General features: G+C 46.5%; 3 protein-coding genes across 5 annotated transcripts; 2 read left to right on the forward strand and 1 right to left on the reverse strand.

Annotated features, from left to right (window-relative positions):
* Positions 1-47: 47 nt before the first annotated feature.
* Positions 48-5,683, forward strand: MAD2L2 (mitotic arrest deficient 2 like 2). Of its 2 annotated transcripts, none has more exons than XM_036396142.2 (9): positions 48-120; positions 1,392-1,443; positions 1,675-1,793; positions 2,321-2,392; positions 3,215-3,315; positions 3,431-3,525; positions 3,628-3,701; positions 4,809-4,901; positions 5,203-5,683. In XM_036396142.2, the coding sequence occupies exons 2-9, from the start codon at positions 1,404-1,406 to the stop codon at positions 5,242-5,244; spliced, it is 636 nt and encodes a 211-aa protein (XP_036252035.1). In that variant the 5' UTR covers positions 48-120; positions 1,392-1,403; the 3' UTR covers positions 5,245-5,683. The 2 variants fall into 2 exon arrangements, with proteins under 2 accessions (XP_036252035.1, XP_036252036.1); XM_036396143.2 differs by lacking the exon at positions 48-120 and adding an exon at positions 228-318.
* Positions 5,684-6,228: 545 nt separating this feature from the next.
* On the reverse strand, positions 6,229-10,106 carry LOC118694853 (F-box only protein 44-like). The gene is made up of 6 exons (XM_036396141.2): positions 10,086-10,106; positions 9,665-9,978; positions 8,960-9,086; positions 8,181-8,276; positions 7,746-7,881; positions 6,229-6,957 (listed from the first exon to the last, which is right to left on the reverse strand). Exons 1-6 carry the CDS (start codon positions 10,097-10,099, stop codon positions 6,811-6,813), a joined length of 834 nt encoding a protein of 277 aa, XP_036252034.1. The 5' UTR covers positions 10,100-10,106; the 3' UTR covers positions 6,229-6,810.
* Positions 10,107-10,244: 138 nt separating this feature from the next.
* On the forward strand, positions 10,245-16,987 carry FBXO2 (F-box protein 2). Of its 2 annotated transcripts, none has more exons than XM_036396467.1 (6): positions 10,245-10,332; positions 12,113-12,439; positions 13,711-13,837; positions 13,929-14,024; positions 14,736-14,882; positions 15,746-16,987. In XM_036396467.1, the coding sequence occupies exons 2-6, from the start codon at positions 12,196-12,198 to the stop codon at positions 15,864-15,866; spliced, it is 735 nt and encodes a 244-aa protein (XP_036252360.1). In that variant the 5' UTR covers positions 10,245-10,332; positions 12,113-12,195; the 3' UTR covers positions 15,867-16,987. The 2 variants fall into 2 exon arrangements, with proteins under 2 accessions (XP_036252360.1, XP_036252359.1); XM_036396466.1 differs by having other exon boundaries at positions 14,736-14,871.
* Positions 16,988-21,009: the final 4,022 nt, after the last annotated feature.

Below are 21,009 nucleotides of genomic sequence, written 5' to 3' on the forward strand. Positions count from 1 at the left end.
GGGACCGGCCCGCGCCCGCTCCTCCCGCCCGCCGGGGGGCGCTGCCGCCCCCGCCATGGCGTCATCCGCAGGCGCTGCCGCCGCTTCCCGCGCTGGGCGGTGTGAGGGGCGGCGGGCCCGGTACGGAGCGGGGAGCGCCGGGGCGAGAGGGAACACCGGGAGGGGCACAGCGGGGCGGGGAGCAGCACCGGGCGGACACGGGGGCAGGTGGCCGTGCTGAGGCGGGGCCGTGCGAGGAGCCCCGTTCCGGTAGGGAGCACCGGCAGGCGGGCGGTTGCCAGGCTCGGTTCCCAGGCTGAGGAGAAGCGGTGCCGTGCGGTGGGTGCGACGGGGCGCTCGAGGGCTCTGTCCCCGTCCGCTCTCCCTTCTGCTCGCGTGGGTGAGACGAGGAGTGGGTGAGGGAGCGGCGGTGAGGGGAGCCCGGGTGAGGGATCGCCGGTAACGGGAGCCCCGGAGCGGGCACGGCACGTCCGGGCTGCTGGAGCGACCTGTGCGGGCTGCTCTGGGCTGGTGCAGAGCTGCCGTGATAGGCACGGGGAGGGCGCTGGGTTCTACTGACATGATATGCCCCGTACCCGGAATGTCCAAGGTTGGATGGAGTTGGTACCAGCTTGGGATAGTGGAGGGGGTGGCCCTGGCTCTGGCAGGGTGTGAAAAACGCCAATGACTTGGTTTTAAAATTTTGAAAGTTTAATAGTAATAAAATGGTTAGAAAAATAGTAAGATAATTAGAGTAATAAAAATTTGGACAATTAGGATATAGGACAATACGAGACAATAAGAACAAAGTGTTGTGGACAGTCCAGGTACTTTTCAAAATAAGCACGAAAAAGTACCCACGTTAACAGAGGATTAACCCTTAAAAGCAACAGCCTGTTGCATATTCATACACCTCATGCATGATGCATAAATTCCATCCAAACACAGGATTCTGTCTGGGCAGTGTCAGCTTCTTCCTCTGAATCCTGACGGTGTCTTCAGGACTGAGCGAGGCAGGAAGAAGTTTGTTTCTTCTGATAATGGAGCAATAAATTCTTGTGTTATAGTAAGAGATGGGGCTTAGAAAAGGCAAGTACTATGAAGCTTTAAAAAAACAGTGTTTCTTGTGTTACTAAAAAGTATTTGTATACTTGTATATGGGAACTTTCCTGTATCCCAGAAAGGGAGAGAGACTGAAAACCCCAGGAATTAAATGATGAATAATCTCTCATCCTGAGGTGTGGCACTGGTTTGTGCACTGCTGCTAATGCCTGAGGACGTGCTGGGTTTATGGGGGTGCTCACACCTCTCCCTGTGGGCTCACAGGGTCTTCTGGTGTACAGCTCCATGATGTGACTAGATGAACAATACAGGAGCCAGAGGATAACCATTCCTTTTGTGCTTACTTCCAGGGTCTGGGGAAGATGACCACTCTCACACGGCAGGACCTTAACTTTGGGCAAGGTAATGTGTTGTACCAAGTGTACAACTGGTGTCCCTGTGACACTCCTCTTGGGTACTGAGCTTGGGGGAGTGTTGGAGGGTTGCTCTGTCCCTAAATTTTCTGCAGCTAAGAGGAGGCAGGTGAAATTTATGCAGAAAAAAAAATAACCTGTAAAAAAAGGTCCCCTGAGCATCTGGTATTTCTCTACTTTCCCACACCCTATTCCAGCATCCTTTACTTGTGTTTTTCAGTTGTTGCAGATGTTCTTTCAGAATTCCTGGAAGTGGCTGTTCACCTCATCTTGTATGTCAGAGAAGTTTACCCTATTGGGATCTTTCAGAAGAGGAAAAAATACAATGTACCTGTCCAGGTAGGAGATTTTCCTGGGAGCTGACAGCCACATGGACAAGCAAAATAGCAAGGATCAATCAACACTCACCAGAAAAAACTTACACTCTGCAAAGTGATTGTTTAATGTACAGACTTATTTTTGAGGAGAGCTTAGTTCTTGTCATAGGAGAGGATACAAAAAGTGCTCATGGGACAAGCAGGTCATGGGTAACAGCAGTAGAAGGCTGCCCCAGCTCTGTGCAGTGGGGTAACAGGAATGATGTTTACTAGGAAGTAGGGATGGTTGGAATATGCTATTCCCAATGTGCTGTTCTGGGTATACATTCCAGATCCACAACAACTGCATGGGTGCAGTGATCTGCCTCAGCTGGCTAACCCTGCCCTGAACAATTGCTGATTTGAGTGGGCAACTCAGCATTTTCCAGCACTATTTGAAGCATGACTTGAATGCCTTGTAAACACTGGTGCTTCTGTTTAAATCTTCCCTTTTAGCATTGTCCTGGCTCATGTCCAACACAGCTCTGACTCTTCCTGTGTTTGCTGCAGATGTCCTGCCACCCAGAGCTGAACCAGTACATCCAGGACACGCTGCACTGTGTGAAGCCTCTGCTGGAGAAGGTGAGCTCAGACTGGGGACCTGGTAAAAGTACTGCAAGTGGATTCAATAGAAAGTAAGAGAACATAAATATCATCTTAACTGCAACATTTGTTTAAAAAAATTACCATACACAATATACTAGCTGATAAAGGTTCCTAACAAAACTAAAAACATCATAACCTTTCCTGGCAGTTAAGACCCTGCCTTGCTTGTCTCATATAGCACACAAGGACACGTGTCTGTACATTTCCAGTTACATCATCCTACCAGAGTTTAAGCACCTGTTGTGGCAGAACAGTTTGAATGCTTTGCTGAGAACCAGGAAGCAAAGGTAGACCTGGACTCCAGGTTTTTTGAGAAAAGAGTGTGACCAATGAAACATTTCAGGAGGCTGTTGGCAGGTTTTGTATGCCTTGCTCTTTACAGACAATTTTAATGCACATGTAGAAAATGGAATTAGGTCTGTTCTAAATTGGGGTTGTACAAAGCTGCTCTGTTTGGACAAGGCTCTGAATGGATCTTAACTTCATCAGTGTCCACCGCAGGGAGATGGCTGTGCCTTTCCTCCTTTGTTCCAAAACAGGATCTGGAGGAACATACAGTTTAGCACACTTCATCTCCTTCAGCCTTAGCCACAAGCTGGCAGCTTAACTCCCAGCAAGAAATGGCTTTGCAAAAACATTTTTCTTCTGATTGCTAAGAATAATCTGAAGTCAGGTTTTGGATAAGGGCTTGTGCTGTGAGCCCAAACAACTGAGTGTACTCCACTGCATCAAAGAATGCGAAGCACACTGTGGGCAGCTCATATGAAGGAAGGGATTTTTCTGTCTTGGTTCCTGCAGAACGATGTGGAGAAAGTTGTGGTTGTAATTCTGGATAAAGAGCACCACCCCGTGGAGAGATTTGTCTTTGAGATCACCCAGCCACCTCTTCTTTCCATTAGGTGAGGTTTCCACTCCTGTTTGCCCCTGGCATCCAACACCCAGCCCTGGGAGACATTCTGGGAGCAACTTCAGGCCTTTGCTGCATGCCAGTAACAAGTGCTGTCTCCTCCACAGTTCTGAGTCCCTGCTGTCCCACGTGGAGCAGTTACTGCGTGCCTTCATCCTGAAAATCAGCGTGTGTGATGCTGTGCTGGACAACAACCCCCCAGGTAAATGTCACCTGGATCCAAACAGTCTCATGCCTGGCCTTGCTTGGCTTGGCTGATCCTCTGGGAGCTGTGCCCTGAGCTGGAACCTGACACTTCTCTTAGGTTGCACCTTCACAGTTCTGGTTCACACACGGGAGGCTGCCACGCGCAACATGGAAAAGATCCAGGTGATAAAGGTGAGTGATATCCTTGGGCACTTGACTGTGTGTGAGAAGCTGCAGAGCATCTTTAAGGTTAAGGCTGAGAGATATTTTCAACATGTAGATTGGTGTCACATGAGGCACATCATAACTGTACTTGAAACGTGGTGAAATGGTAAATGCTGGTGAGCTGACAGCACATTTGCCACACACAGCCACCACTGCAGACAACTTCAATTGGAATAGATTGTAACAATACAACTTCAATTGAAATAGATTGTAACAACACAACTCCAATTGAAATGGATTGTAACAACACAACTTCAATTGAAATAGATTGTAACAACACAACTTCAAGTCTTGAAATAGATTGTAACAATACTTCCTGTCCAATGCTTGCTCAGACATTTAGAAATACTCAGGCATGTAGAATAGGTCCTTGAATTTAATCAAGCAAAAAAGCAGCCCTCACCCACCATCCACTTTTGTATAAAAAGCAAGAAAGACTAAGATTAAAGTAATGAGTAGGTTTGGGGGCACAAATAGATTGTATCTTACAGGAAACTGTGTGCAGAACACTTTCTAAAGGAAGATTATTTTTAAAGAATACTTGCTTAGATACAGAGAAACTTTTTTCCTGAGTCAAGTTATTTTAGGTGTCCTAAGGCACAACAAGTAAAGCTAGCAAAGTATAAAATTGTTTCAAAATCAAAGTCTGTTCTGCACTGCTTAGTAATGGAAACTTGTGGTGTAGCAGACCCATCTTTATTCTTGCAGGGCAGGATGGAAACCCATGCCCTAAGCATTCTGGAGTTGCAGTTAAATCTTGGTGTAATGAACTGGGCATGGTAGCTCAGGACAGCAGAGAGTGCATCTTTTAAAGAAGTGAGATGTCACCTTTGCAGTGAGTGCAGTGGGTTCACCTCACAGTTGGAAGCTGTAACTGAAGACAGTTATGCTGAGCGTCAGGGACAAGCGTGTAAGCGTTAACTTTTGTTGTTGGGGAAGGTTTGAATTACCTGTTCCTTCCCTCAGCCACTCTGTCTCTCTTTCAACTTTACACAAAACAAGTGCTGAGGAGGAGCTCACTTTACAGCACTGCTGGGTTCTGCCAGTAACACCTCCTTGTGTTCCTGCCCCCAGGATTTCCCTTGGATCCTCGCTGATGAGCAAGACGTGCACATGCACGACCCCCGGCTCATTCCCCTGAAAACCATGACATCTGACATCCTAAAGGTGAGCAGGGCATTCTGACCAAGAGGTGCTGAACCTGCTGTGGTTCTGAACTGTCAATGCTCTGACATCAGCTCTGCAGTTTTCTGTGGTGTAACAGCTTTAAAACATGCTGCTGAGCTGTGGGTTAGTCCTGCAGATGTCTGTGCCAGCAATCAAAGCAGGGCAAGACTCCTCATAGTAAAATAGGAAACCTGGTTATGGGGGAAGGTGTAAGCACTTCCTATTCAGCCTGTTGCAGGCTTTTTTTTTTCCATTCACCTACCTGTATACCAACAGGACTGTTGCTTGTTTCTCTCTCCAGATGCAGCTCTACGTAGAAGAGCGAGCTCACAAAGGCACCTGATTTCAAATCTTCCTTGCCTTCAAGCTTCATCTGATCTTCCAGTGGAGTAAGATCTGTCACAAACTGTATCTTGGTAACCATCTCTTCAGCTGGCCTTCTGGGTGAATGTAGAGCAGCTGCTGCCTCTTTATTTCAAGTGCTCTTACCACTGTATAAAAGAACTGACTTGGAATGGGGAGCCAGAGCCTGTTCCCATCTTGACTTGTGTGAGAGCACAGGTGTTGATACAGTGCATCCCTGGGGAGTCAGTGCTTTATTACCAGTCCAGTTCTCACCTGGAAAGGGCAGCTCCATTGCACACAGGCAGTGACAGACAGCCAGGAGCTGTCACACAATCCACAAGAGCAACACTTGTGCTAAGGGGGAGTGAGGCCTTATGTAGTGTCTGTCCACTGTGACCATCCCAAGCAGTCTTCAATAAATACCAAGTTTTACCCCAGTTGAACTGGGCTGAGTTCTGTCAAAACCAGGCTCCCTTCTTCAGCAAAGAAGTATTTTTATTTTCTTTTCTGGCCTGTATGTGGACTCTGTCAGTTCCTATGAAAGGCTGTACAACCTTGGTCTCTCTCCTTTCACTCAGAGGTGGCATTAGCAATGTGGAATTTGTCTGTCCAGCAAGGACACCTGCCAAGTATCCTATTCCTAACTGAGAATAAGCAAGGAAAGCACTAATAATCCTAAACCTATCAGAGGAGATGGAACATGGCTTTAACGTTAGTTCTGGGTATATAAGGGTGGGAGACACAGTTCAAACAAGCTGAGCTTGTTTGTCTGAGAATTTGGTACACTAGCCTGTCCAGCACCTCCTGCTTCCTCCAAGTAACAAGTGTAGGAACATTATAGATCAACTCTGGGCACTGCTTTAACATTTTATATTGGGTTACACTGCTCAGTATAAACCAAAAGTGATGTGAGAAAAGCCCAGCACAATCAAAAGGCACTTGTGTTGTTAGGCAGCTGCTTGAAGGGACTTCTTACCTCCTCTGTCTCTACCTGTTTATTCAAACACCAAGGGACTGTTTTGGATCATTTTGATCATACACACTTAGAGAAAGGTAAGGAATTCACTACCAGTGACACAGCACTTAGGAACAAGGAGTGACAGTTTCCTGATGCTATGAAAGGTCTGATGCAGATCATAAATCTTAACACTGAAACAGGAAAGAAAATACCATACAAGACAAGCTGTGGCAGAGTCCTTGTAGATACCATTTATAATCTGAAATTAAGCATTTTAGCCTTATCTTTCCTATGTTCCATAAACATGAAAGTGTCTTTAAGACTGTGTGTGTTAGCATAATAATGTATTAACTAGAAAAGATAGATCTCATTTAATTGTCCCAGTTTTTCTCTGGAAGGGCAGCAGTAACTGGAGTAGCATCCATGGTAGAAGAGAATGGAAGATGAAGACAGAACACCCCTCTAAAGGGCTGGGCCTGCTGAAATTCTACTGTGAAAAAGAGCTGCAAGACAAAGCTAGCACACACCCAGACAGAACAGGCAAATAGTGCACCTGAGGCCACTTGGTTCCAGTCCTGAGGTAAAAGCAAAGCCTTGCACAGTGCCTCACAGTGAGCTTGGGGGCCCAATGGTGATGCTGCTGTTTGTCACACGGACCCCGTACCAGCCTGCCCAGTACTGGGTGTCCTGGCCTCCGTGCTGGAACCAGATGTAACGAACTCCTGCTGGGTAATTCTGGAAGGTGTGAGAAATCTGCACAGAAAAGAGAATTCCTTTTAGTTTGCCTAAATAAATCAGTGTTCACCTAGAAGCTTAGAAAACTACAGTGTGTGAGTCTTAGAATGAGCTCTTCCTGAGCCTAAATAGCTTTCATTGAAAATGCACCATTCCCTGGTTTTTGGGGGGAAGAGGGGGTGGCAGGGGGAGGAAAGAAGCCTTTCTCACTCAGCCTTCTCCCCAAAACCCTATCTGCGTTAAGCTAACATTAAGCTTGATTTTAAGTGCATGCATAAGTAACATCTAATGCAGAATGTACAGCAAATCAAACCAGGTAAACACCTGTAACAGTTTAAGAAAAGTTAAGTCTGCAAACATCTAATTTGCAGAATGCAAATCAAACCAGTTAAACACCTGTAACAGTTTAAGACAAGTTAAGTCTGCAATACTTGGCTATCCATGCAGTAGTTTTTTAAAACAGTTTTTTTGATGAAAAAAAGCCCTGAAATCTGCTTGTTATTTAATTATTTAGACAGAATCTTACATAAAACCAAGAAACAATTAAAAAGACGGCATTGAAAAACATGGAAGCCCACAGGATACTCTACAGAAAATTCTGGGCACCTAAAAATAGTATCTGTCTCATTCAGGACACTACTGCTTCTTCAGCATCATCAACAGCAAGGACTGGCTCACTTTCTCTATAGAGCAGAGGAGGCTGAAGAGCAGAGAAAGTCCCCTGGCACTTTTGGCCAAGTAAGACTTGCAACACACCAGTGTCACAACACTGCTGTAAAGCTCCTGCCTCCCTGGCTGCTGCTCACCTCTCTCCACTTGGCATCACTCCACTGCTCAATGACCACTGGCTCAGGATGGAATTCCTCCAGGCAGATCCAGTCTCTGGAGAGCAGCCTCACGGTGAGCTCGTAGCGGCACCCGCAGTCAAACCTGGCAGCGTACCTGGAGAGGCAGGAGGAATCAAGGAGCAGGGCTGTATACACAGCATTCAGTGGTCTTTATTTTTCAAAAGCAGTCTCCAAGGGGATCCCTGTCTGCAGCGGAAAAGGAGTAAAGGAGTGTCATCCCCATAGCTATAGAGAAGTTGTGGAACTTACAGCTATCCCACCCTTCACAGGATTGCCACCATGCAGTCCATTGAGTAAGAATAAAGAACTGATTTTATGGCATGAAAAGCTCCAGAAGCCTAGCTTACCTCTAGACCAATGCTAGAAATTCTAATTTTCAGTGCTTCCACTCACCAGTCCTTGACTGTAATTTCAGGCCGTATCTCATCCATCAGCTGATTCCAATAGCCTTCTTTATCCAGGGTAATGAGTTGAGACTTTAAGCATGGCCTGAAACAGACATGGGAATACTCACAGTTCTACAGAACACTTCTCTCTTGCTGTCCTTTCCCTGACAGCTTTAATACCCACCCAGATCCTGAAGGCCCACAAAGCTGACCTGGCTAAACCCTGCCTTAGCCATAGCCAGAACCTGACAAGAAAATGAACTGAATTAGCTTCACCCCAAGATAAAAAGAATAGTTACCTACAAGCTGGATTAAGAGGGGTCTCTGTATTGATGTATTAGTAACAGGAAACCAGTGCCTAGTGCTTGTAAAAGCTGTTGATCCTCCTTTGGTGACAGCTTTTTTTACAAGTTGTTTGTGTGACACACCCACCACTCCTGAAGGTTACAGAGCTTTCACCTTGTCATGTAAGTACAGTTGCTTGAGTTTCTCAATCAACCTTTCTCTACCACCTTTGGGAGAAGAGAAGCAGGGATCCCATGTGGATTATCCTAACTATAAAAATTACAGGAAGTTCCTGGTAGGCAGAGAAATTTGTGATCAATTCTCTCAGCAGTACCCATCTCTTTAGGTTAACTGGCATAAAGGGTTAATGAAGATCCTTCCTTTTCCCACAGGTGATCTAAGGTTCAGGACCTGCCACCAGCCTTCTAACCATGGTGCCTTTTCAGACAGGTGGGAGGAAGCAGGTTTCCCAGTTCCAGATTATTGGAATCCAGTCCTTACCCATATGAAGTGACAAAGTATTTGTGTACTCTGGGGTCTGACATATGACTTCCATGAGCTCCAGGCAGATCCTCAATTTTCCACTTATCTCCTTCATTGGCATCAAGTGTCCAGTGCTGGAAGTTCTCTAAAAACACAGGTGTCCAAGGTGAGGGTTAGCACCTCATTTCAGCTACCAGCAGGATCTCAGCTTTTGTTAGAATCAGCAGTAGGAGAATGCTAGGAAGCTACCTGATGTTTTCAGATGCACTGTATTTTTCCTACAGCTGTAAGTGACTCCTGTCATTATGCTGCCATTACCTTTTTTGTGGCTGTCAGCATCTAGGACAGCAGGTAGCAGATTTCTGATCTCATCAGAAAATCAGCAGCAGCAATAAAGTAGGATTACTGGAGTTATATTAGTCAAGTCTTTGGTAACAAAAGTTCCCCAGCTGCCCAAATGTTTAATCCCAATCCCTGATCGTTTCACTACCACATTGTACTTGCAGTGCAAATTAATTGTCACTGCCTGCTGTACTGGGGCCTTATGACTCCAGATTTTTCTGGCTAAAACCACAAAGTATTGCAGGAACTGAGCTATAAATCTGACGTAGCAGAGCTACACGCAATAGCTGGACAGTCCCACAGCACAAGCAGTAGTTGAGGCATGACTCATTCAGACTGCTCGGAAACTCTTAGTCCTTTATTATAAATAACGATACCAACCTTCAGCACGAGGGTTTTTGAGTAAGTTTTTCTTCATGTGGCAGAGCATATAGAAGCTCTTCCAGTCAGAGATGCTCCTGTCGTAGCTCTGACGATAAAACCCGTCGCGCTGGCACTTGCGCTTCCACAGGGTGTTCAGGTCCACCACGTAGCGCCACTGCGAGCACACCAGCCGGCAGGTGCGGAGCAGCTCCCGGGCGGGCAGCAGCGACAGCAGCTCCACCAGCACGTCCTCGGGGAGGTCCCCGATGCTGGTCATGGCAGGCCGCGGCCCGCGGGAGGGCGAGGGGAGATCCGCGGCACGACGGCCCGAGCTGCCAGAAGAGAAGGCAGTTTCCTCTCGTGACTAACAGAACCGCGGAGAGCCCGCCCGGCCGGCCCCAGGCCCGCTCCCGCCGCAACCCCCGGTGCTCGGCCCCACCTGGCTCCGCCCATCTGCGCCTCCGGACATGGATGTGAGGGGCCGCCGGGGCGGAGCCGCTTTGGGGCGGGGCTGCTTTGGGGCGGGGCCTAGGGCGGGGCCGCCGGCCTGGGGCGGGGCCTCGGGGGCCGCGTTTGGGCGGAACAGGGCGGGGCCGCGGGGCGGGTCCCGGTTCTCTCTGACAGGCGCCCCAGCCCCGTGTGCCGTTCTCAGTGCAGCCCAGCTCGGAGCGGCCCCTGCGGCTCAGGTAAGAGCGCTCGGTGCCCCCCCTGAGCCTCCGCAGGTTTCCCGCGGTGTCTCCTGGGGAAAGAGGAGGGACACGCAGTGCCCCGAACGCGTCAAGGGATGCGCGCTGCCCGGAGCGTGTCCGTGATGTAAAGCCTGGTCGGTTTGGGTGCTTAGCTGGGGTGGTAAAGGCAAGGAGAAAGGGAAAGGCAAGGAGAAAGGGAAAGGCAAGGAGAAAGGGAAGGTGCCTCCGTCCCTCTCCCGAGTGCGTGAGAAAGCCTGGCTAACAGCGCTCTATCAGCATGCAGGGAGCAGGAGAGGCTTCTGAAATTCCTGTAGGAGATGAAACCAGCAGGATCCCTCCCGCCGGCTTTTAAAAAATTATGTTTTGGCCTTCAGGACTGTGGTTGAGGGTTGGAAGTGTGGGGAGGATAAGAAATCATTAATTCTGTCTGGGAATTTTAAATTACAGTTTGCCCCTGCTGGGTGCAGTGCAGATAGACACATCTGAAAATGTTTAGATTTAGGATGCTGCTACAGCAGTGACTCCCAGTTTCTTCCCTTCCTTGCCAGGTTTGGCATTGCTGTATTTTGTTCAGTTGCATGCCAGGGTATTTCAGCTCTGTTCTTAGTGCTCTCCCAGGCTCACTGAGTCATTCCTGAGGAGTTTGGCTGCATCCATGCAGTTTGCTGCAACCTCAGCAGCTTCCCAGCACCAGGACTCAGCTGACATCAAAGCAGTGGCACAGTGCATCCCTCACAGATGCCACGGGCTCTGAATCTGCACACTCATCTTTCCACAGTCCTGCAGCACCTGCACCTGGGCCTCAGGGCAGCAGAGAGCTGCTTGGAGTTCAGAATTAGCACATGAAGTTAGAGCAAACACTTCTGACTTAATTTCTCCAGTTATGAGGCCGTAGACATTAGAATATTAGAGAATATCAGCTGAGTTATTTTCAGTTATGCTCAGACCTTTACTTTATACAGGCTCCTGATGAAGTGCCAGCACTCTGAGGGAAAGGCTGTCAGATATAGAATGAACCACTGCAAAGGTGGCTGGCAAGAAGCTTAACGCTGATATTTGAGTGCTGCTTTGCAGCATTTGTTACCAGGGATGTTCTTAAAGGCAGAACAAGCACCCATGTGCCTTCCTCTGCAGAGGAAATCATTACTAGGAAGCAGATTTTTGCAGCAGCAGAGATTCTGGAAGGACTGATTCCAGCCTGGAAAATGAACAAACTCAGTGGTCAAATACACACATTTTGTGGGCAGATTTAATTCAGGGCTTTTACTTAGAATATAAAAATAGTAATCTGCTTCAGGCTATTAATGTAATGAGGAACAGGAGACCTTGAGGCTAGGAATCAAAAATCCTACCTTCAGATAACTGTGGTGGTGTTCACAGGGGTCCCAGGATGAGGGAAGAGATGAGAATATTGACTCTATGTTTCAGAAGGCTGATTTATTATTTTATGATCTATATTATATTAAAAGAAAATGATATACTAAAGAATAGAAGAAAGGATTTCATCAGAAGGCTAGCAAGGAATAGAAAAGAATGAATAACAAAAGCTGGTGACTCTCAGAGAGTCTGAGCCAGCTGACTGTGATTGGCCATTAATTAGAAACAACCAACATGGACCAATCAAAGATGCACCTTTTGCATTCCACAGCAGCAGATAATTATTGTTTTTCTTTTCCTCCGAGGCTTCTCAGGAGAAAAATCCTAAGGAAAGGCTTTTTCATAAAATATGTCTGTGACAGATAACATATTCATTTTCCCTTTTTTTCTACTGCATCAGTGTCTGGCATTGCTGAGGGTGGGAAAGCCTCAGCATTGCTTTCCAGCCTGTCTCTCAGACAGCTGTGCCCACCTGGCCCAGGGATGGAGTCCCTCCCTGAAGCAGTCCTGGTCCGGATCCTGGCCTCCATTCCTGCGGTGGAGCTGGTGCTGGTGTGCCGCCTGGTCTGCTGCCAGTGGAAGAACCTGGTTGATGGAGCTGCACTTTGGATCCTGAAGTGTCAGCAGGAAGGCCTCAGCAGAGCAGAGTCAGATGTGGAGAACTGGCAAAGCTTCTACTTCCTGAGTAAGAAAAGGAGGAATCTCATCAAGAACCCATGTGGTGAAGGTGAGAGATGTCACAACAAGCTCCAAGGTGCCCAGTCACTGAGAATTGTGTATGTCTGGTCTTTGAAAATAGATCTTGGTTGCTGTCAGGTTGCAGAATTTTCTCCCTGCCCAAGAGTCCAGTCACTCAATCCGTGCAGCCAAATCATTTAATGAGCACAAAGGCCCTTGATAATCAGCCCTTGAGAGACATCACAACAAGCTTCAGGGTGACAGAGAGATGACCAGGCACTGAGAATTGTGTATGTCTGGTCTTTGAAAATACATCTTAGTTGCTGTCAGGTTGCAGAATTTTCCCCCTGCCCAAGAGTCAAGTTAATCAATCCATGCAGCCAAATCATTTAATGAGCACAAAGGCCCTTGATAATCAGCCTTTGCAAAGGGCTTTACATAACATTCACTTTATCTAACCTCTGCAAGGATCTAAATCATGTTTGAGGCACAAAGATGTCCGTTGTAGAAACCATCCAACACAGTAATGGCTGTGGTATTTGTTTCTGTATTGCTTCTTGCCAAGCCATGACAGGAGAGATGAAGCCTTGCCCAGCTCAGGGGTGAGTCTGCCCTCAGCTCACCAAACCCTTCAGGCTTCTCTCCTTGGAGCAGCTCAGGCCAATCCTGTTCTTACTCTCCTCACCCCAGCCCATGTTAGAGCCTGGGCACACACCCCATGTGCCATCATTCTGAATCTGTGACCTTCACTTGCCAGAGCTATAAGCTGCTTACCAATAAGCAGCAGTAACCAAGCCTCACAACCCAAGCAGCAACAATTTCACCCATCATAGACCAAAGCAGTATCAACACAGCTTCCCCATTTTGTTTACAAGTGACTTTCTGCAAGCTTTTCCAACATCCAGGTTTGCCTTTTGAAAACCCTGATGTTTAAGGTCTTCTGCTTCAGAAAATACCACTTAGTGCTTTAAAATACTTAGAAACAAAGCAATCAGTATCTGTCCCCAGAGTGTTTGTGTGCTGTGACACTGAAAAGGGTGACACTTCAGAATACCTAAATTCTTTCCCTGGAGTACTTTCTTAGACCCACACATACACAGCCACTTTGCTGGGGAATATTAAAGTTTGGTGTGATTGGGCTCAGTCAGGCTAAAGGTTTTTGCCTGACCTCTACTTAACAAACATATCCATAGTCTACATATAAAATCAGTGCTGTGTCTAATATCAAACTTTCCCAAGCCAGAGGAATGTTCCAGTGGGAGATGGTCAAGTTCCCCACGTCCACAGGACTCATCCAAGTCTCTTTTCTGCCATTTGCAGAAGGCTTGGAGCACTGGGGAGAGGTAGAGAATGGAGGTGATGGCTGGAAAATTGAAGAGCTCCCAGGGGACTTTGGAAAAGAATTTCCTAGTGAAGAAGTCCATAAATACTTTGTCACATCTTATGAGTAAGGCTGCTTTCTTCTCTTCCTCAGGAAAGGGGGCATTTTTGGTTCTCTCAGGAGGAACTGTGACCCCAATTAGCCTCTTGTGTTTCAGGTGGTGTCGAAAGGCTCAGGTCATTGATCTTAGGGCTGAGGGCTACTGGGAGGAGCTGATGGATACAACCCAGCCTAAAATCATGGTAAGAGACTGGTAAGTATTAAGGAAGGCTTTGAGGACAGGCAGAGGGTTAAGAAAGATAAGGAAGAGAGGAGGGCATAGACCTTATATATATATATATAAAAAAATATATATAAAAAATATATATATAAAAATATAAAAAAATATTAAAAATATAAAAATATTTTAAAATATAAAAATAAATATTTTATATATAAATATATACAATAGATATAAAACTGTTTATAAAATATATATAAAACTATATATAAAAATATATAAAACTATATATAAAATAGATATAAAAATATAAAGATATAAATACACATAAATATATAAAATATATCAATATATATACTATATTTAAATTATATATAGAAATTTTATATATAAATATTAAAATTATGTATATAAATTTTTATATATATATATATATATATATATATATATATATATATATATATATATATATATATATATATATATATATATATATAAAATATAAAGATTATATATAAAAAAAATATTTTTTGGGCCTTAAAACCTCAGCTGCCAGGATCCTGGATGTGGGACAGGGCTCACAGGCAGCTCCCACAGGCTTTTGGAGCCCATGAACTCCAAAGCCCAGGTTCCTGTGGTCAGTGAGGGGAGGTGGTGGGCTGGGCTAAGAACCATTGCAGGTTTCCATCTCAAAGCAAGGCTGCAGTAACTTGGTGAGCATGAGCACCTGGGCTCTCCTTGTAGGTATGCAGGACGTGGTGATGCTGGTTGTCTCTATGAGCTGTGTGTGAAGCTGCTCTCTGAGAATGAGGATGTGCTGGCTGAGTACAAAAGTGACACTGTCACCATCCCACAGGGAAATGATGGCAGCTGGACTGAGGTGAGTTACAGGTATGGGCTCAGCAGGTGACACCCGACCTACATGAATCAGGAATATTTTTGAAGCAGGAGAATCATCCAGGTGGAGGAGGAGGCTCTGTCATGTGTTCTCTGGAGCCGTGATCCTATGATTGGAAAAGGAAAAGGGAGGCTGCTTTACAGGAACCTTGCTGAGACACCACCAGCAGGTATAAGGTGCAGGAGTTGTCACAGAATCACCAGGTTGGAAGAGACCTTCAGGATCATTGAGTCCAACCTGTTCCCTGACACCTCAACTAAACCCTGGCACTGAGTGCCACATCCAGGCTTTGTGAAACACACCCAGGGATGGTGACTCCACCACCTCCCTGGGCAGAACATTCCAGAACTTTATCACCCTTTCTGCAAAAAACTTTTTCCTAATATCCAACCTGCATTTCCCTTGAAGCAGCTTGAGGCTGTGTGCTCTGGTTCTGTCTCTGTCTGGAGAAAGAGCCCAGCCCCAGCTGAGCACAGGCACCTTTCAGGAGCTGCAGAGAGTGATGAGGTCACCCCTGAGTCTCCTTTTCTCCAGGCTGAGCACCCCCAGCTCCCTCAGTGGTTCCTCACAGGGTTTGTGTTCCCAGCCCCTCTCCAGCCTCGTTGCCTCCTCTGGATGTGCTCAAGCATCTCAATGTCCTTCCCAAACTGAGGGGTCACAACTGGGCACACAATGTCCAACCTGGAGTGATTCAGTGCCCTCGGAACAATGGGATCAAAGCTTCTCCCACTGTAAATTCCCCCAGCCTGGCAGGTCTGACTGTGCCCAGCGGGGCTGAGGGCTCTGTGCACTGAACAATGGTCGGTTTGTGGTGGTCTGACACTTACTAACAACTGCTTTGTCTCTTGTCCCACAGATCTCTCACACCTTCTCCAGCTACGGGCCCGGGGTGCGCTTTGTGCGCTTTGAGCACGGCGGGCAGGACACGCTGTTCTGGCAGGGCTGGTACGGCGCGCGCGTCACCGGCAGCAGCGTGACACTGGAGCCATAGCTCTGCTCAGCAGGACCTGCATGCTGCAGTTCACTTCCCTCAGGGCATCCATCCCCCAGCCTTTGGATGGTTTCTGCATGGTGCTGCTGCTGGCTGTGGAGCATTCGGCCTTCCTGCATAGGAACGTGTGTGCAAGGTGCCAGGAGCCACCGCCCGTCCCTCCTCAAGAGGACTGTGCAAAGAATGTGAATGAATTTGGGAATGCACCTCACCACTTGCACTGGTGTTCTCTGTCAGACAGGAGATCACCTAAAAATCCTGCAGAGCTCCTCTGTTAGTCTGTAATGCCTAGCACCCAGCCTGAGTCAGCTGTCTCCCCTGCCTGCTCTCCTGACTTGGGCACTCCTTAACTTGAAGGGATGCTTTAAGTATATTTTCTGGAAGTTAGAGTGGGAAAAGAATAAAGAAAACCACTGACCCCGTGTCTCAAAACATACCAGGGAAACCCAGAGCCCTGTCCCCAACTGTTTCCATGACCTGCAGTGAGAACTTTGGTTTCTTCCATTTATAAAAAGATAACATTGTTTACGACAGAGGGGCTCTAGCTTGACTGTCAATACTATTAGTTTAATTTTTAGTGATAATGCAAAGCAAGAGAGGTTGACTCCTTTCCTCTTACACTGTTCCCAGCATCCATTTATCAAGGGAAGTGTTGGGAAGAGAAACATGTCTGGTGTCCAGCCCTGGGGCTTCGTTTGGCTCCCTCAGAGAGATGGCATCTCCATGCTAGTGGAGACAGAAAGATGACAGCAACTTAGGGAACTGGGTTAGAAAAAATTTGGGATGGGGTCCAGAAACAAATGAAAACAAACTCATTTACCCCTTCCTGGCCTCTGCATGCTTCAGGCAGCAAGCATCCTGGTGATCCAGTGTGACTCTGCTGGCAGGACACCGCTCCACCTCTGCTGACCATGTCTGCAAGAAGTACATGTCTGTCTCTGCCCTGTGCTTGCTGACAACACAGCACTCCAGTCTCCCACTTGAGCTTCTTGATACCACTCAGGGCTGTGTGCCCCATCCTGAACAGACCCCTAAGCTTTGCTGAACTCAGACTGTCCCTGCTAGTGTTGCTATAGGACACGAAATAAAACTATGTGCACACTGGAATCTCCAGGGTAAAAAGAAGGGTGTTTAATTTCTGACTCCAACATTTATAGATTTTTCAAAGGTGACAGTGGATTGGAGGGTGACAGTGCCACCTCTCCAATGACACTGGGCAAACCAACAGTCCATCAAATTTCTCCTCCTCCAGAAAAGAATGCAAACCAATAATTATTTACAGAAAAGCGCATGAGAAAGTTCATTACAAGAATGCAAACATCAGAAGGCTTAGAAGAACAGGGCAACACTGCTAGTAATTCCACTCAGAAGAGCATCCCCTAACAGAGCTGGTGTTGCCTAAAGAAAGTATATTTTTGTGTCCATGTGTCTGCCTTCCTTCCCTGGGCTGCCATTTAAGTGCCCCTTTCCACATGTAGTGACTGCTGCTGCCTGCAGCCAAAGGAAGGAAGGAGCTTCCACCTGGGCACAGTGCATGCTGCTCCCTCAGGCTTTCTGCACAGCTGCACCTGGGTGCCACACACACACCACAGGCCAGGCAAACATAATAAAGTGACACAATTGTGTGTGGATTTCCTCTTTTGTACTGGGTATGTGTCCCCTGTGCTCAAGCATCTGTTTTCTGTTATGTGGGGCATGTCAGCCAGTTCTCTCCAAAAGCAGGAGTCACTGTGCTGTGTGTAATTCCATGGGTGTCCCTGAAAGAAGAACATGCTCTGTTCCCCAGCACCCTGCACCCATGGGAAACACTTAATGTGCAGTGTAATAGCAAGCAGAAGTGCATTCAAACATGGTGAGAATTCATTCAAGGCACAGAGAAGGTACAGGAAGGCTTCTACAGAGCCCAGCCCTGCTGCACACCTTCCAGGTCATTTGTCACTGGCTCTGCTGTGAATTCAGCATTAGTTCTGACCCAGGAGGCACCAGAATCAGTTCAGAATGGAATTGTTTCCCTTCCCTTACCCCTGCACACACTGTCATGCAGTGCTGCTTTACCCACCCTTAGCCTTTGGTGCAGCTTTTACAGAATACAGAAAGGATACAGACAGAAGGCTAAAAAGACAATAATGAAAACTTGTGACTCTTTCCAGATCCCTGACACAGCTTGGCCCTGATTGGCCAAAGAGTGAAAACAACTCCCAGCAGAATCCAATGGAACAATCACCTGTGGGTAAACAATCTCCAACCACATTCCACATGAGCACAACACAGGAGAAGCAAATGAGATAAGAATTGTTTTCCTTTTCTCTGAGGCTTCTCAGCTTCCCAGGAGAAAAATCCTGGGTGAAGGGATTTTTCCAGAGAATGTGAATGCCACACTGGGGACACACTTTGGCATTGCAGAGAGAACAGCTACAGTGAGTTCAGCTGGGAGGTCTCACAGAACCTGGCGAGCACAAGGATTGCTCGGAGAGCTGAGCTCCTCACACAGCAGCCTGTGTGTGAAGCAAAGGCTCACAGACAACCACAGCAACGTCCTCATGGTCAAGACTGACCCCTGAGGAAGAGATGTCACAGGTACAGAGAAGCCACACGCAGCCAGGCAGGCACAGCTGGGGGCTGTGTCACTCTCCTGAGACAGAGTAAAAATTTTCCAGACTAGAAATCCATTTTGATTTAGGTGAAATGTACATCTTTGAATTAAGTCTGTAGCTTGCAAACAGCTGTTTGGTGTGATTGTCTGTTCTTGCAAAAAACCTATGCTGGAAGAAACTGCTTCAGCCAAAGGACAGAGATAAGGGAGTGTCACCCTGATTTTTTAAGATTTTCTAAGTTTTCTGATGTTTACATTCTTGTAACGAACTTTCTCACACATTTTATGTAAATAACTTATTGTTTTGCACTCTCTTATAGAGGAGGAGAAATCTGATGGACTGTTGGTTTGTCCAGTGTCATTGGGAGAGGTGGCACTGTCACCCTCCAATCCACTGTAACTTTTGGAAATCTATAAATGTTGGAGTCAGAAATTAAAAAGTCCTTTTTTGCCATGAGAAGAGCAGCATTGTGTTATTTCGTGACCTATAGTGACAAGGGAGGGCCCCTTGAACTCTGAAAAAGACACAGAGAGGCTGCAGGAGACAGGGCAGGATGACCCAGGAGTTCTTTCTGATAAAAAAAATGTCAGGCAAAATCAGTAAAATGAATATGTATGAACCTATTGTGAAATTGCATGCATATGGATTAGAGAGGGAGATAAAAAAGGATCTGGAGTTCCCAGAGGCATGCAATGCCATTTAAGAGAAACGATCCTTTAAATGCTCGCTGTAATAAACACACGCTTTACAACTTTCACAGAAGTTGTGGAGTTTGCTTCTGCAAATCGCTCCTCAAGCTGGGAGTGACAGCAGAGGGCACTCGGGCTGCAGCAGGAGCTGCTGCCTCTCTCCATGCCAAGGCACACACAGGAGATGTAATGAATCGCACTGCTCTGGATGCTGTGGTTTGGATCTGCTCCTGAGCCCTGCACCTTGTTTTTTCCTGGCTGCAGCTTAGTGTGAATGTTTTCTTCTCATTCTCTTGCAGTGCCTGCTGGCGTGGTTTGCAGTGCACACACCCTAATGCTTATCCCTGCCATCCAGGACACCTATACACATTTTGGAAGGATTGCTGCCTCTTGGGCAGCAGACACAACACACCTCTGTTGGATGCAAGAAGCCTTTTAAATTGCAATGAGTAATCAGAGCAGTGAAAGCTGCCTGGACATGGACCAAGGCCTTTCAAGTTCAAGTGGAAGCAGCACAATTTGCTCAACACTATCTTAGAGCATTGAAGTATCACTCAAATTAGTAACATGTCTTTCCTTGCAGAGTATTTTCTAACCTTAATGCAGCCCACAAGACTCAGAAGAGTCTTGTCACATTCATATTTTCTGGAAAAATCCCTTCACCCAGGATTTTTCTCCTGGGAAGCTGAGAAGCCTCAGAGAAAAGGAAAACAATTCTTATCTCATTTGCTTCTCCTGTGTTGTGCTCCCATGTGGAATGTGTTTGGAGATTGTTTACCCACAGGTGATTGTTTCATTGGATTCTGCTGTGAGTTGTTTTCACTCTTTGGCCAATCAGGGCCAAGCTGTGTCAGGACTCCAGAAAGAGTCACAAGTTTTCATTATTATCTTTTTAGCCTTCTCTAAGTGTCCTTTCTGTATTCTTTAATATAGTTTTAGTACAGTATTCTTTAATATAACATAGTAACATAAAATAATAAATTAGCTTTTGAGAACATGGAGTCAGATTCATCATTCCTCTCTTCATTGGGGCACCACACAAATACAACAGAGTCTCACCCAGAGCAGCAGGGCTGTCTGTGTCTCACAGTGACACATCCCCTCTGCCCTCCTCCTCTGCATACAGAGCTCTGCAGCCCTCCCCAGGCAGGCAGGAGTCCCAGATACATCACCCATGCCCTTGGCTCACCTCCCTGCAGGCTCTCAGAGCAACTCATCTGGAGCTGGATCTGTGCAGAGCCATTAAGCACAGTGCAATCAGTGCTCCCAGAGAGGCTGCAATAAAGCCATAAGAGCTCTCTGTGGGCTGATGGATGGTGGGGAAACACATCTCACTGCAGCAGGAGCAGGGGCTTGTTGCAATAGGACATGAAATAAAAATGACACACACACCTCCAAGGTAAAAAAGAAGGGAAGTTTATTTCTCAACCTTGATATGTATAGAATTCCAAAAGTGACCTTGGATTGGAGGATGAAATTGCCTGTTTTGTTGTTGGGGTCCCCAGGACGAGGTGAGAGAGGCGAATCTGACTCTACGTTCTCAGAAGGCTGATATATTATTATATTATATTATATTATATTATATTACATTACATTACATTACATCATATCATATCATATCATAACTATACTAAACTATATAGAAAGGATACAGACAGAAGTCTAGAAAAGAATGAATAATAAAAACCTGTGACTGACCAGAGAGTCTGACACAGCTGGACTGGGATTGGTCATTAAGTAAAAACAATTCACACTCGGGGATAAACAATTCTCCAAATCACATTCCAAAGTAGCAAAACAGGGAGAAGCTGAAGCTTCCCAGGAGAAAAAATCCTGGCGAAGGGAT

Source organism: Molothrus ater, chromosome 23 (genome assembly GCF_012460135.2).
Source record: "Molothrus ater isolate BHLD 08-10-18 breed brown headed cowbird chromosome 23, BPBGC_Mater_1.1, whole genome shotgun sequence".
Classification (NCBI taxonomy): Eukaryota; Metazoa; Chordata; class Aves; order Passeriformes; family Icteridae; genus Molothrus; species Molothrus ater.

What these genes read in the sequence shown, in the direction of transcription:
- MAD2L2 (XM_036396142.2), top strand. Translation starts at nt 1,404, where the DNA reads ATGACCACTCTCACACGGCAGGACCTTAACTTTGGGCAAG. An exon ending in GGACCTTAACTTTGGGCAAG is followed by an intron (nt 1,444 to 1,674) that starts GTAATGTGTTGT and finishes TGTGTTTTTCAG; the next exon opens with TTGTTGCAGATGTTCTTTCA. An exon ending in AATACAATGTACCTGTCCAG is followed by an intron (nt 1,794 to 2,320) that starts GTAGGAGATTTT and finishes TGTTTGCTGCAG; the next exon opens with ATGTCCTGCCACCCAGAGCT.
- LOC118694853 (XM_036396141.2), bottom strand. An exon ending in TACTTTGTCACTTCATATGG is followed by an intron (nt 8,277 to 8,959) that starts GTAAGGACTGGA and finishes TGTCTGTTTCAG; the next exon opens with GCCATGCTTAAAGTCTCAAC. An exon ending in GAAATTACAGTCAAGGACTG is followed by an intron (nt 7,882 to 8,180) that starts GTGAGTGGAAGC and finishes CTGCCTCTCCAG; the next exon opens with GTACGCTGCCAGGTTTGACT.
- FBXO2 (XM_036396466.1), top strand. Translation starts at nt 12,196, where the DNA reads ATGGAGTCCCTCCCTGAAGCAGTCCTGGTCCGGATCCTGGCCTCCATT. An exon ending in TACTTTGTCACATCTTATGA is followed by an intron (nt 13,838 to 13,928) that starts GTAAGGCTGCTT and finishes CTTGTGTTTCAG; the next exon opens with GTGGTGTCGAAAGGCTCAGG. An exon ending in ATGATGGCAGCTGGACTGAG is followed by an intron (nt 14,872 to 15,745) that starts GTGAGTTACAGG and finishes CTTGTCCCACAG; the next exon opens with ATCTCTCACACCTTCTCCAG.